This window comes from Haliotis cracherodii, unplaced genomic scaffold (genome assembly GCF_022045235.1).
Source record: "Haliotis cracherodii isolate W230 unplaced genomic scaffold, xgHalCrac1.p SCAF_20, whole genome shotgun sequence".
Lineage (NCBI taxonomy): Eukaryota > Metazoa > Mollusca > Gastropoda > Lepetellida > Haliotidae > Haliotis > Haliotis cracherodii.
Window position 1 is genome coordinate 10059902 of NW_027266276.1, and position 14749 is coordinate 10074650.

General features: G+C 41.6%; 1 protein-coding gene across 1 annotated transcript in view; it reads left to right on the forward strand.

Annotated features, from left to right (window-relative positions):
• LOC139470239 (uncharacterized) overlaps positions 1–8589 on the forward strand; it is a 32151-nt gene extending 23562 nt beyond the window's left edge. Inside the window, exons 17-23 of the mRNA XM_071252566.1 lie at positions 702–888; positions 1567–1688; positions 2967–3101; positions 3799–3936; positions 5491–5667; positions 6904–7090; positions 8050–8589. Of these exons, the coding sequence (XP_071108667.1) occupies positions 702–888; positions 1567–1688; positions 2967–3101; positions 3799–3936; positions 5491–5667; positions 6904–7090; positions 8050–8368 (1265 nt within the window). The 3' untranslated portion in view covers positions 8369–8589. The remainder of the gene's footprint in view (positions 1–701; positions 889–1566; positions 1689–2966; positions 3102–3798; positions 3937–5490; positions 5668–6903; positions 7091–8049) is intronic.
• The last annotated feature ends 6160 nt before the right edge of the window (positions 8590–14749 follow it).

Below are 14749 nucleotides of genomic sequence, written 5' to 3' on the forward strand. Positions count from 1 at the left end.
CACCACACCTATTGTTGGTGAAAACAATTCAAATAACTGGTTCGATTCCTCTTTCCGCAAAGTGTGTGATTTCTTGGTCTAGCAAGACGTAACTGTCAGATTGTGTATCTATCTGTAATATTTTATTGACTTTTGTAAGATTAAAAACGAAAGGATTCCCATCTAGAGTGAGTGAGTGAGTGAGTTTTACGCCGCTTTTAACAGTATTCCAGTTATATCACAGCGTGTCAGCTTAATGTGGGAAGAAAGCCCGAAGTGATGCAGGTCTAGACGTTTACCACTTAAGTGAAACCCACTAGCACGGGTATGGTGCTGATAAACCTAGAAACATAATCGGGGGGAACCGGGATTCGAACCCACAATCATAGGTTTCTGGCCCAAGGGACGCAAATCTGCACAGCGAATTGCGGCGCCTAAAACGACTGGGCTGCCCGCTACCACTATCGCTAGTTTATGTAAGTAAAAGGGACGCTGGGACCGTTAATGTATGGCGTCACATCTCGCTGTGCAGAGTTGCGCCCCTTACTTGTCAGGATCCACTGATTACAAAAAAGATTTCGAGATTCGAACATAAAACGATTACAGATCAACGTTACAGTTTCGTTCGACAGGTAATGAGGTAGCTAACGCGCAAAAGCAACGTCGATCCAGGCGTTAGATTAGGCTTGACGTCGATGTCCTCATGTCCCGGATGTTTCCAGGTTGTCCGGGTGGATTCGTCAAGGTGAAGGACCACTGCTATAGTTGGTTGCCCAGCGCAATAAAGGGGCAGGACGCCTTCTCTCACTGTAACGCCCTGGTCCCAGGGTTCAGCGCGCCTGTGTGGGTAGAGACGTGGGATGAGTTTGTGAACGTCATCCTCCCCCTGAGGAACAGCAACTCCAAAATGTAAGGGTCATGTAGTGCAAGTCCGACTGTAACATAAACGTCTTTCAGTGGAAGCATGTGGAAGGATATTTTATTATGTCTGGTAAACCTATTGGACTCCACGGCATTGTATATTTCGTTTTGACTATGATTTTGGAGTTTGGGGTGCAACGTAGCATCACATCTGAATGCTTAGGCTTTGGTAGTGTGTTGTTTAACGTCGCACTCAGCAATATACCAGCAATATGACAGCTGTCTGCGACCCGTGAAGATCCGGGGTAGAATAGGTCTTCAGCAACCCATCCTTGCCGTAAAAGGCGATTATGCTTGTCGTAAAAGGCGACTAACGGGATCGGGTGGTCAGGCTCGCTGACTTGGTTGATGCATGTCATCGTATCCCAATTGCGTGGGTCGATGTTCATGATATCAATCACTGGATTGTCTGGTCCAGGCTGGATTATTTACAGACCTCAATTATAGCTGGAATATTACTGAGTGCGGCGTTAAACAACAATCAATCAATCAATCATGTAAATAGTCAAGGCTGGACCAGACAATCCAGTGATATATACACCCTGTGTAAGATATATTTGTTTCAGGGTCTGTATGACAGACTTAAAGCCACACGAAACGTGTTTATATGTTTATTTGTTTATGGGTTTAAAGCATTCACTCGCCCACTAATATTTGTCCATGTAGACCGGTGTCCGGCAAGATGTGGATCGGCATGAAATATACCAAGAATACCTGGGTTTGGGAGTACAACGGTCAGCGGGTGTCCACGTCATCATTTGCCGCCCAGATGTGGAAGAACAGAAATGGTAAATAGTTCATGATAAGTGCATCGTGAGGAGGTTCACACGGAAGGACAAGCACACACTGCTGCACACTGCGTTTGGAAAGTAGGACTGGTGTAATATTTCATCAAGCATTTAGAGGTCACTGACGAACCACTTGTGATTTTCATTCATATGTGTGATTATAAGGCGTTAATTAAGAAAGCTTTAAGCTTTGCATTTATTACCTTATTCACCGTATAAAGCACCCCGTGCCAACAAGTGCCGTCTGACCAACCTTTAGACTAATCTGTGAGTACTCTTCCTAAGCGTCCTCTACTAAGACTGATCTTTACACAGCAGTTCATATTGTCTGGTATATTACAGAAAACTGCAGCTAGAAGGGGTCTATATAACTGCACAGAAACTATTATGGAATCATTGACGTTCGAACTATAACTAACCTTGTTCATTACCCTTCGAGCTCTGAATACAAATTTTTAACTCACTGTGTCATAATGATTGGTTTTAATATGCCCCACGCCAATTTACTAAGCTTATTACGGCGAATACGGTATCCCTAGATTTAACTCCTTCCATATGTTATGCCATGGTCTGATTTACCATCATGTAGGAAATGGGGCGGTCGGGTAGCGTAGTCTTTAAAGCGTTCGCTCGTCACGCCGAAGACCCGGGTTCGATTCCCGACATGGGTACAATGTGTGAAGCCCATTTGTGGTGTCCCGCGCCGTGATATTGCTGGAATATTGCTAAAAGCGGCGTAAAACCATACTCACTCGCTCGACTCACTCACTCATGTAGGAAATATTATCTGACAATCAGCTGCATCAGTCTGAACTAAGAGCTTTCCCTTCTGTCGCAAACACCACCATTTAAAGGTAATAATCAATCGATCATCCCAAGCGCTGATTATGCCACAACAAGGTTTATTTTATCCGGCTAAATTTCAGCGTGAATGGGGTTTTTTTTTACTGTTAGTCCTGGGTGGTAGTTTTAACACTGGTCTACAGTAAACTACGCTTATAACGAACTCAAAGGGACTACTAATTTTAGTTCGTTATAAGCATATATACAGCGTAAATACAGCAAATAGTCGGGACCAAAAAGTAAGTTCGTTATATCCGTCAGTTCGTTATAAGCGTGTTCGTTATAACCGTAGTTTACTGTATTCTGACATTTAGGTCACGTGTTACTTTAGGTCTTCGAGCCTTCGGGTATCGTTCGATGGATTCCTTTAACATACATGTTTTGTCTTTGACCTCCTTGTTGCAGATTAATCACTATGAAAATTTCCCACTTCAGCTAACGGCATCCCAGGAACAAACGACGTCGATGTGGCGGTACTCCTGCCTGAAAACAACATTAACAAAAACAGACTGGCCAGAGCGCGTAAAGACAACTTTAGTGCCTGGGCCCTATGTAAAGTAGACTTCAGAAGTAGGTATCTCAACCCACGTACATCATGTAACAGTAGTTCTTGAAGCTGTTAGGTACCATTGTGAATTCATGTAACTTCATTAAACTGGAACCTCATTATAGACTCACCTTATTATTCCGGGGTCTTAACGACGCGGTGTCCTCAGTCTATCCGGAAACTCTCTCGTGCTGGCCCCCTAGCCACCCCTCCTCCCCACCCCACCTCCACCTCCACCACGTTGACTCTCATAGGGTTGAGTGGGAGGACTGCTGTGTTCCGGGAACGAATTGGTATTCAGTATGTTAGTATGAGGTCGTCAGGTTCTATGACGTGGCTGATCACCGCCCACCGTGGACAGCTGTGCATGGTGGCCTGTCTAGTCTAGTGACCCGTGAAGACCCGGGGAGAATAGGTCTTCAGCAACCTATGCTTGCCGTAAGAGGCGACTAACGGGCTGGGGTGATGCATGCGTGGATCGATGCACATGATATCAATCACTGGATTGTCTTGTCCAGACTCGATTATTTACAGACCGCCGTCATGTAGCTGGAATATTGCTGAGTACGGCGTTAAAAAACAAACAAACAAACAAACCAAAAGGTTAGTTAAATTCTGTAGTGATGTAGATGGAATACCTTCTCACTGCGGTATAAAACAACATTGATCCACTTCACTCATTTAGTTCTTCCGATTCGCCAAAACATTTTGTCTGTGCAGAAATGAATGGCTCCGATTCCTGCGGTGACCGGAAGAACAACTGTCAGAAGAGCCTTGCGCAGAATCCCCGGTTTGCGCAGGAACGGAAGCACTATGCGGAGATATACTGTCCCTACACCGCGGGCTTGTGCAACACCAGTAAGTCGTGAAGATGAGGATGGGGATGAGTGAGTGAGTGAGTGAGTGAGTGAGTTAAAGCTTAACGTCACATCGGCAATATCTTAGCCATATTGTGACGAAACAAAATTTGACATTAACAATATATATTATGCAGTATAAAATTCTGCCGACGAAGGGCAGTATAAAAACTAGCATATCACAGATTTTCGTAAAACTAGTTTGAGAATATGTTAAAATAGATAACTAACTTAATCATTGGACAACACATTATAAAAACAGGCTAGAGATCCCCACCAACTGAAGGTTGATCACCGCGCTGGGGACCATGGGGACTTACAGTACTGGATGGGGATGATTATTGTGACGGGACGAATGAGTTTATGGCGAGTTACTCGTAGTTATGTAAATGTAATAAATCCTTGGGTGAATCCGGAGTGGAATTATAGATCTTCAGCAACCCATGCTTGTCATAAAAGGCGACTATGCCTGTCATAAGAGGCGACTAACGGGATCGGGTGGTCAGGTTCGCTGACTTGGTTGATGCATGTCATTGTATCCCAATTGCGTGGATCGATGCTCATGATGTTAATCACTGGATTGTCAGGTCCAGGCTGGATTATTTACAGATTGCCATCACATAGCTGGAATATTACTGAGTGTGGCGTTAAACAATAAACAAACAAACAAAATGTAATATCAAAATAGAAGGTTTTTCAGGTTTAAGGCAGCACTGTAATGGTGATAATGATGACAATTGTGGTCACAACAGCAATGATGAAACCGATGAATATGTGTGGAGCATACAAATTTCGTCGTGTCTAAGATCTTGATGATGATGTTGATGATAATTATGACGGCGATGCAAGAGAAAATAATATTGATGATAGTATATTTAAAACCTTTCATTCAAGGTATTTAGAATGTGAATACTAATTAACCTACTAATGTACAAACATCTCCCAAACATGAGTGGTCCAAAGCGCCGAATTGTTATGTGCAGAGTTGTGTCCCTTGTAATCACAGGATCTGCTGATCGTGGGTTGGAATCCCGGAATAGCTCCGATTCATTCATTCATTTTATTTCCAATACATATAGGCCATAGGCCTTTGTGTACAAATGTTGAGTACAGACAGGTTTTAAGCTTTCAGTTTCGCATTTCTTACTTCATTTGCATAATATAGATATTTTGCTAGATTTGTAATAATATAATTATGTATCTGGTGATGACAGAAGTATATTAAATTTATGGACGTTATGATGACAATAGAACTTGGCTTTGAGATATAGTTGCCATAACTTGACATACGATGAACAAATAAGCTGGAAGTGGTACTTGGTTTCAACATAGCTCCGATTATGACAATCAGTTTGTCAGCAGCTTGATGGTGGGTTTCCGCTGGTAGTTGATTTTACAAGATTGTAAACATCTATAAACGTTGTCCTTCCTTGTTTACAATTATGTACACTTTTTACATCGCGTGTCATGTCTGTGTATGTTTGGCCCGGCGGCTTAATATGACTATATTATATTTTGTTAACGAGCTATGTTCAGTTCACATATATGTTTCCAGGTTATTGCTGCGTGACGAAACCGTGCTGTTCCAATACAACTATAGACAGAATCCTATTAAAAACCGGCGAGTTTGTAACTTACAGCTGTAACAATGGCAGCCTGCGTGTTTCTGGAAACCAGTACAGGGCGTGTCGCCCAAACGGAACGCTGACTGGGACTGAGCTGGTTTGTGCACGTGAGTGTAGATTGTTTGTTTTGTTTGTTTGTTGTTTAATGCCGCACCCTGCAATATTGGAGCTATACATGACGGCGGTATGTAAATAATCGAGTCTGAACCAGACAATCCTGTAATTGACATTATGAGCATCGATCCACGCAATTGGGATACGATGACATGCATCAACCAAGTCAGCGAGCATGACCACCCGATCCCGTTAGTCGCCTCTTCCGACAAGCATAGTCGCCTTTTACGACAAGCATGGGTTGCTGAAGACCTGTTCTACCCCGGATCTTCACAGGCCGTGAGTGTAGTAAATGAATCCTTCTCATATTCATAGTTCGTCTTTTTATAGATCGTTTCGACATTTTTTAATTTATTCCTAAAATATGATGGTGAACAACAATTTGAGACTACATCGGACTGATGTGCAACCTGTTTGGGGGTATTTACGCGATTGTAAGGGGAGATAATCCGCAGTGCAGCCTTGCGTCGCTTAAAGCAACGACGATCTCTGGTATAGTTGGTTCCATTCGTGACCAACTCGTGTTATTCCGGGACAAGCCGAATAGCGATCTTCTTGCAGGTTACGGAAAGGGGCGAGTGGTGACGAATGAGTTGGTTCTAATCGCAGAACCGCCCCAAATATTGTTTTTAGACTGGCATCAAAATATCATGGCTATCCCCCAAAAATGTAATAATTAATAAGATAATAATAAATTGTCTGTGACCTGCGTCATTTTGGCCTTTACTCGTATATTGTAAAAGCGGTTCAACACAGCGTCAAAAAACAACTCACTCACTCCGTGTTCCTTTGACCCATCTAAACTTGAAACACTTAGCAGATATAACCTGTTATCAGCTATACGACTACGGGTGTTAATAAGAGTTGCTGAAACGACAAGATTGTATCCAAGAAATACTACATTATCTGTGTTTCGTGGTGTACAGTAACTTAACTTCGTAAATGCTATACCATTTAACAGAAAAATAAATGAATTTCAAATCTTTAACAAAAAAAATATGGATCTGTATATTATTATACATTATACATCTCAAGTTAAAAGCAGGTTCGGGAAAGTGGTGTAGTGGTTAAGTGTTCGCTCGTTACGCCGAAGACCCGTGTTCGATTCCAACATGGGTACAATGAGTGAAGCCCATTTCTGGTGTCCCCCGCCATGATATTGCTGGAAAATTGCTAAAAGCGGCGTAAAACCACACTCACTCACTAAGAACATGTTCGTATATTTTCAGCCATACAAAGCGTTAACACCTACCTGAATAACTTCCACGTGACCGACACCCGATCCGCCACCCCCGGGGCGACGTCATTGGCCGGCCCCTCCCCCTACTTCTCCGCCGACCGGTCAGCCAAGCTGCAGTCCTGCCGGGCCTACTGCAGGAAGGATGGGGATATCTTTATACAGTTCTGGAGACGAGTGTAAGGGAGACAACTCTCATCTTACCGGAAGTACTGAATGCATGGTGGTTTACCCATGCAGGTCCAGTCGGTTATTGCGTTATTTCCATCGGACAGCCATGGTGTATCGATATTGCATGATTTCACTTTAAACCTTATAACGACCGATCCCTCCACATATATAGTTCGTATAATATCACGGGTCATTTTGAGAAGGGCCATTATGGTTAATGCAACGAAGAGCTATAGTCATGTAAGCGAGTTTTTTTGTTGTTTAACGCCGCACTCAGCAATATTCCAGCTTTATGACGGCGGTCTCTAAATGATTGAGGTGAGGTGAGGTGAATTTGGTTTAACGTCGCGTCCAAGATTATAGCACTTATATAGCGACGTGCATGCACGTGCGTGTACATGTGTATGTGTGTGTAGCTGCTTGTACTAGTCCGGACTAATTCCGATTTATAGTGCTAGCACACTGCGATACCATGCCGCAATTTAACATGAATACCCCACTCAGACACAGTATACTGACTCCGAACGGACCAGACCTTGTTTGAGCCCCTTAATGCCGAGCGCCAGACAGGGTAACCAAAAGTACCATCTTTTAACGTCTTTTGGTATGACGCGGCTGGGGATCGAACCCCGGACCTTCCGCTCTCCGGGCGGACGCTTTACCTCTAGTCAACGGAGGCGGTCCTAAATGATTGAGACTGGACCAGACAATCCCGTGATTAACAGCATGGGCATCGATCTACGCAGTTGAGATACGATGACATCCATCAATCAAGTTAGCGAGCCTGACCACCCGATTCCCTTTGTCGTCTCATGGTCAGGCTCGCTGACTTGGTTGATGGATGTCATCAATCGGGTTTAATCCGTGAAAGGACTCTGGTCCGTGTTCAAATTAACACCGCAAATGTCCATACAAGACAGCGGCAGTAATCTATTTATCACAAAAACGTCCACATTTGATTTTCCAGAAACAGCGGCGCACCCCGCGACTTCACCCTCGTCGGTAGCAACGTCGTGACGTGCATCGGGGGCCGTGCTGTCACGTGGACATTCGACTCCTATCACAGGTTCGATCTTCAGAGGGGAGACTTTCTGGGCTTGCTGGACCCTCGAGGTGGGACGGTGGCGATGCAGACGTGCAAGGGGACGAAGACGTTGGCGGTGAACCTCGTGATGAGGTCGTACAGCTTCATCAACAGTTTGCCAATACCAGGAAGCACGTATACGTTCAGCGCTAGTGTGGACTGCTGGAACTACATGGTCGACTGTGTGATAGGGCCTAATTGAGTGTCGACTAAGTCAGGATTGGCGCCACTATGCACGCCACCTGGTGGTGGTTGACACGCAACAAAGGACCAATGTTGGAGCTTCACGTGCATCATTGAAATACAGTAAACGACGGTTATAACAAACTCAAAGGGACTACTAATTTTAGTTCGTTATAACCGTAGTTCGTTATAAGCATATATACAGCAAATACAGCAAATAGTCGGGACCAAAAAGTAAGTTCGTTATATCCGTCAGTTCGTTATAAGCGTGTTCGTTATAACCGTAGTTTACTGTATTTGTAAAATATGAAGAAAGAAACATCAGAGGCGCTTCCAAGTGATTGGTGTTCCGAATGAATAAACGTTTTTTATAAGTGATCTTCATTTTGTCTTTTTTGTTGCAGTTGGTTCTTTGTTTTTTGGGGCGCTGGGGAAGCCTTGTGGTAAAAAGGTCTTCGGCAACTAATGCTGACTTGGTTGATGCATGTCATTGTATCCCCATTGCGTGGATCGATGCTCATGATGTCAGTCATAGATTGTCTGGTCCAGACTCAATTATATACTGACCGCCGTCACATACCTAGAATATTGCTGAGTGCGGCGTTAAACAACTAACCAACAAAAAATAGTTGTGTAAATGTAATATATACTCGTGGTGATTTTGTTGATAAAGATTGTGGTGTCGACACCATGAATATAAAAATCACCCGTAAAGATCCAGGGTAGAATAGATCTTCAGCAACCCATGCGTGTCGTAAGAGGCGACTATGCTTGTCGTGAATGGCGACTAACGCGATCTGGTGGTCAGGCTCGCTGACTTGGTTGATGCATGTCATATATCGTATCCCAATTGCGTGGATCGATGCTCATGATGTCAATCACTGGATTGTCTGGTCCAGGCTGGATTATTTACAGATTGACATCATATAGCTGGAATATTACTGAGTGTGGCGTTAAACAATAAATAAACAAACAAACAAAAAATAAAATAAAAATAGAATCCATAAGGTTTAAGGGAGCAATGTAGTGATGATAATGATGATAATTGTGGTAACAACAGCAATAATGAAATCGCTGAATATGTATGGAACAAAAAACATAGATATTTAACTTCTTTGCCATTTGTCATTGGAGGAGAATTTTAACACACACACACCCACACCCCCTCCACCTCCCCCCGCCCGGTAATCCTTAACAAATATATATATAAATAATTTGCCATTTGGTTATTTTTAAATTTTAGATTTTAGATTTACACATGTAAATGATAAATTAAACAACTATCATCTAAAAAAAACCAAATGGCAAATTATTTTTAGGAGGCTATTAGGATCAGCGTCTTTATCCCCCAGAGGTTTGCAATCGGACCGATTATGTTGTCTCCGCCCTACGGAAGGTGTCGAGGTAAACAGATTGTGTAATCTGAGTGAAACATCTGTCAACCGCCTCTCCACATGACAATCGGAACCACTCGAGACGCAAAGACGTCAACTCGGACCTTGACAGAACACGTATTAAGGAGTTAATGGATGGTCGTGTTTCCAACAGGGAAATGTCGTGTGCTTATTATATTGAGTTTTATGGGGTCAGGAAATTGTTGTGCTTGAGTGGCGTTTGAGTGAGTTGTCATACACGTGTCGATTGCTTGCACAGAACATGAGTCGGTTATTATTAGATTTAAAAATTGATTTCTTTTGAATATTTTTATGTCAAAAGAAAAGTTTTTATTTTATTTTATTTTATTTATTTATTCTTATTTGGGGAGGTATATTACTTGTGTGATAGTATTCTTGTCGAAAGTACACTTGATTAATATTTATTCCTAAAATATGGGTCCCATCAATGTTATGAAAATAAATGTAGACAGATTGTTTGATAGGCATTACTTAGAAGTTGACGGAAGACAAGATGACACAATTTTTTATGGATAACAACTTCTTTAATACTGTGAAAAACATGTAGACAGGTTTAGATTTTTTTTAGATTTTCAATAAGTTGTTTTAACAGAATGTTTGTCTCGAGACATATACACTGAAAGAGGTTTTACAGCTTTTAGCAATATTTCTACAATGTCTACCATTTTGGAAACAAAACACGGGCCTTTACACCCCAAGGGTTGATAGAGTAAGAAATTATCCGCGTCGGCTGAGTCAAAATGCTCTTGTGTTATATACCGACACTTACATGTCGGGCAAAAGAAAGAATATACATGTACTTGAAAACTGGATTTGACCAAAACATTACAACCATTATCAATACGTTACGAAGATCTGGTGTAGAATAGGTCCTTAGGAACCCATGCTTACCGTAAAAGGCGACTATGCTTGTCGTAAGAGGCCACTAACGGGATCCGGTGGTCAGGCTCGCTGACTTCGTTGAAGCATGTCATCGATCCCAATTGCGTGGATCGATGCTCATGATATCAATCACTGAATTGTTTGGTCCAGACTCGATTATTTACAGACCGCCGTCATATACCTGGAATATTGCTGAGTGTGGCGTGAAACAACAAACAAACAATACGTTACGAAGCTGAAATTGCCGAAACACTGAAGACGTCAGGTCCAAAATACTATGATACCCATATATAATACATCACCATCGAATAACCATTTCTTGATTGCTTTATTTTAGCCACTAAAAAACATGGGTGTATACTTTTTTGGCCGGCAGTTAATGTCTTATGCGTGAACGCTCATAGTGAAATGAAAACCAAATATACAGTAAATACAAACGACTTTTCACGTAGGCTACATATTTTGGGGGAATAAAATAAAATGTATATTGTTTGGTGTTTTAGAAAGGAGTGAGTGGGCATGGTTTTTACGCCACTTTTAGCAATATTCCAACAATATCACGGCGGGGGACACCAGAAATGGGCTTCACACATTTTACCCATGTGGGGAATCGAACCCAGATCTACTTCGTGACGAGAGAAGGCTTTAACCACTTGGCTACCCCACCCTCCCGTTTTAGTTCGGAAGAATCTAGTGCAGCCGCCTTAAAACCCTAGACTATACACGTAATTATGTTGATGAGTATCGATAAACCACATATACGATGTAGATACTCACATTTCATAAACGTATCACTTTTAAACAAAGAGTTTCCAGTATGCCAATGCTAAAACATTAAAAATCAGCTGTTAAGACAGTAAACTTGTTCAAAAATATTTTATTTAGAAAATTGTTTTAAAATATCTCTAATCTTAATCATATTCCAAAAACAGAAAAATGAGACAGAATTGTGTCATCAATCAGATAATTTTCATTGCATTGTTAATATCCTGTTTCTAACGTCCCGCCTGGGCTGTGAAGAACACTGCACTCCAGGATTGTCAAATAGATTCAGCCAGTTTTACTCAAACGTAAAATAAATCGATTTCAAACAATGGGAATTATCCGCATTAATACCGCTGCAAGCCGTGCGATTTACTCAGCAGGGCTTGTAGACAGCTGTGCAGTGCACGAGTCTCGTGCAAGGCACGTGTCTCGAGCTCCCGTTTGAACAGACAGACAGGTAGATAAATAACAGTAAATGTGCACGGCTATCGTATTTGGAGTACGACTATACGCCTTGTATAAAGCTAATGGTTAGATTGAAATTAAGGATATTCTATCTCAAAATTAAACTGTTATTACAACGGTGTCTTGTTATTTTCGATATAATAGTGCGGTTAAAATGAGTCTCCGTTGAAAAAAAGAGTCCTTTTTTTAATAGAATAAAACGAATAATGAAATTTGAAATGTTTAATGTTTCAACGGAAATAATTTCATCCAAATAAAAAGTTGCGTGTATGGGGATATTGCGTGTACGGGTGGCCCAGTCGTCTAAGGCGGCGTCCCTCGGGCACGCCAGAAACCTATGATTATGGGTTCGAATCCCGGTTCGCCCCGATTATGTTTCTTGGTTTTACAGCACCATACCCGTCCTCGTGGGTCTCACCAAAGTGGTAAACGTTTGAGACCTGCATCACTTCGGGCTATCCTCCCACATTAAGCTGACACATATAACTGGAATACTGTTAAAAGCGGCGCTAAACACAACTCACTCACTCACTTATCAATGCTGAGTGGAATCAAAGTAATAATCCAACGTAAGGAAGCATGCGACTGAAAAAATGAGTGACCACTTTGACCAATATATAAATTATATCACGGGATGTCAGCTTACTTGTGAGAGGAAAGCCCAAAGTGTTCCACATCCAGGACGTTTGCCACTTAAGCCTGGTTTACATGCACACATTTACCCCAGGGGGTAACTAACATCAGGGAGTAAAATGTGCCCTGAGGGGTCAATTCCGTCATGTAAACATGTTATTGAAATGTACCCAAGGGAGTTAACTACCCCAACTCCATATTTGGAGTAAATTTCGTGAATTAAAGTAGTGCATGTCATATAGGCTTAAGGCTCAATCCACCAGCACGGTATAGTGTGCACAAGCTAAGGATAATCATAAGGTCGAAACTAGGATTCAATTCCACGAGCATCGGATCCTGACACGCCAGGGGGAGGCAACTCTGTACATCAACTTATGGTGCTTGGGGGTTGACAGCATTGGGATATCACTGAACCATTGTGCTTTAATGAATACATGTTTCAGCTGTTATTGTCAAGGCATACGTACATATTTTCATTTTTAATTAATCTAAAAAAAGTGTATTTTTAACTTCAGTATCTCTAAAGATATCAGCGCTAAAGTAGTCAGGTAACTCAAGTTTTTATTTATTTATTTTCTTTTTAAAATAACAAACTACTTCCTTGTATATTTCAATAAATCTACCTATGATACATTAAGTCTGGCCAGCTGGCCTACGTGTCGTAATGAAACCGTGGGGGTGGGGGAGGTGGGGGGGGGGGGGTCAATATCACGGGGGCTGGGACACAATGGGCTTCACACATTGTACCCATGTGGGGGGGGGGGGTCAATATCACGGGGGCTGGGACACAATGGGCTTCACACATTGTACCCATGTGGAGAATCGACCCCGGGTCTTAGGTGTGGCGAGTGAACACGTTAACCAAGAGGCTACCCGACCACCCTTCGATATGAAAAAGTGAAGAAACATTCGGACTCTCTGCCCGGTGAGTGTTTGTTTGTTTGCTTGTCTGTTTGTTTGTTTGTTTGTTTTGAAGGGAGGGGGCGCACACAGGATGTCAGTGCATGTTTTCATTCATATGTATTCCTTAATATATTTCATTAAATATATTTCTTCAGAAAGTTGTCTTCTGTAATGAAATCTCTTATCTGTCCCCCAGAGGGCCGCAATCAATCACCCGAACCCAATAAGCCAGGTTATGTTCAGGCCGTCACAAACAAGATATGAGAATGTTCAACGGTTTAATTGAAGTACATGTAACAACTTAAACGTTGCACGTGTAAGCTTGTCAAACAGATTAGAAACCACCCGAGGAGAGAGTACATCGCCGTTTTAACAACGTTTTACTGTGAGTGAGAGAGGGGGAGAGAGAGAGGGAGAGAGAGAGAGAGAGAGAGAGAGAGATGTATATTTTTTTGTCTCATGCACAAGCCGTCATGGTAAAAACAGTTGATAAAAGAGCTTGTACATCCCGCCTTATTAGGCTTATGAGACACATTTAAGTACACGTGTAGTCGTTGTGAAATAATAATTTTAGAATAAATAAATAAATAAATAAATAAATAAATAAATAAATAAATAAATAAATAAATAAATAAATAAATAAATAACCTTACATATAAATATACAATACTAATACAAATTAAAGTGATGTTTGTCTTTTTAAAATAACAATAACAAAATTAATAATAATGATCATTAACTTTTATAGTTTTGTCTTCTTTTAAACATACAATATAGACATTTAGCTAAAATGAGTTGCAGTGATTCCTCTTGAATAATGAAAATCAATTTATCTAAGCTACCTAAATTTAAAAAATATAGTTTAATAGCAAAAGCTTCTTGTAAAAGATCAGAATGTAAATTTTACTCGATGATGTCATGTTGTGTTAGAAGTGTACAAAAATAACAATAGTAGTAGTAATAGTAATAAAGTAATGCCAAAAGAAGAGAGGCGAGTTTTGTGGCCGGCAGGCAATTGGCCTTGTGATTGAGAGACTCAGCAGCCTGACCTCTGTAAGCATCTTTGGGGATCGGCGGGGCTCGGTAGTGAAGACATGACAACATAAAGAAGCTAAAACTCAATGTGAGATTGAAGTGGGAGCCAGTGGATGAATCGCTACAATGCGGAATTTAACAGTGAGTGCTCGATTACAATGCGGGATTTAACAGTGAGTGCACGATTACAATGCGGGATTTAATAGTAAGTGCACGATTACAATGCAGGATTTAACAGTGAGTGCACGATTACAATGCGGGATTAAACAGTGAGTGCTCGATTACAATGCGGGATTTAACAG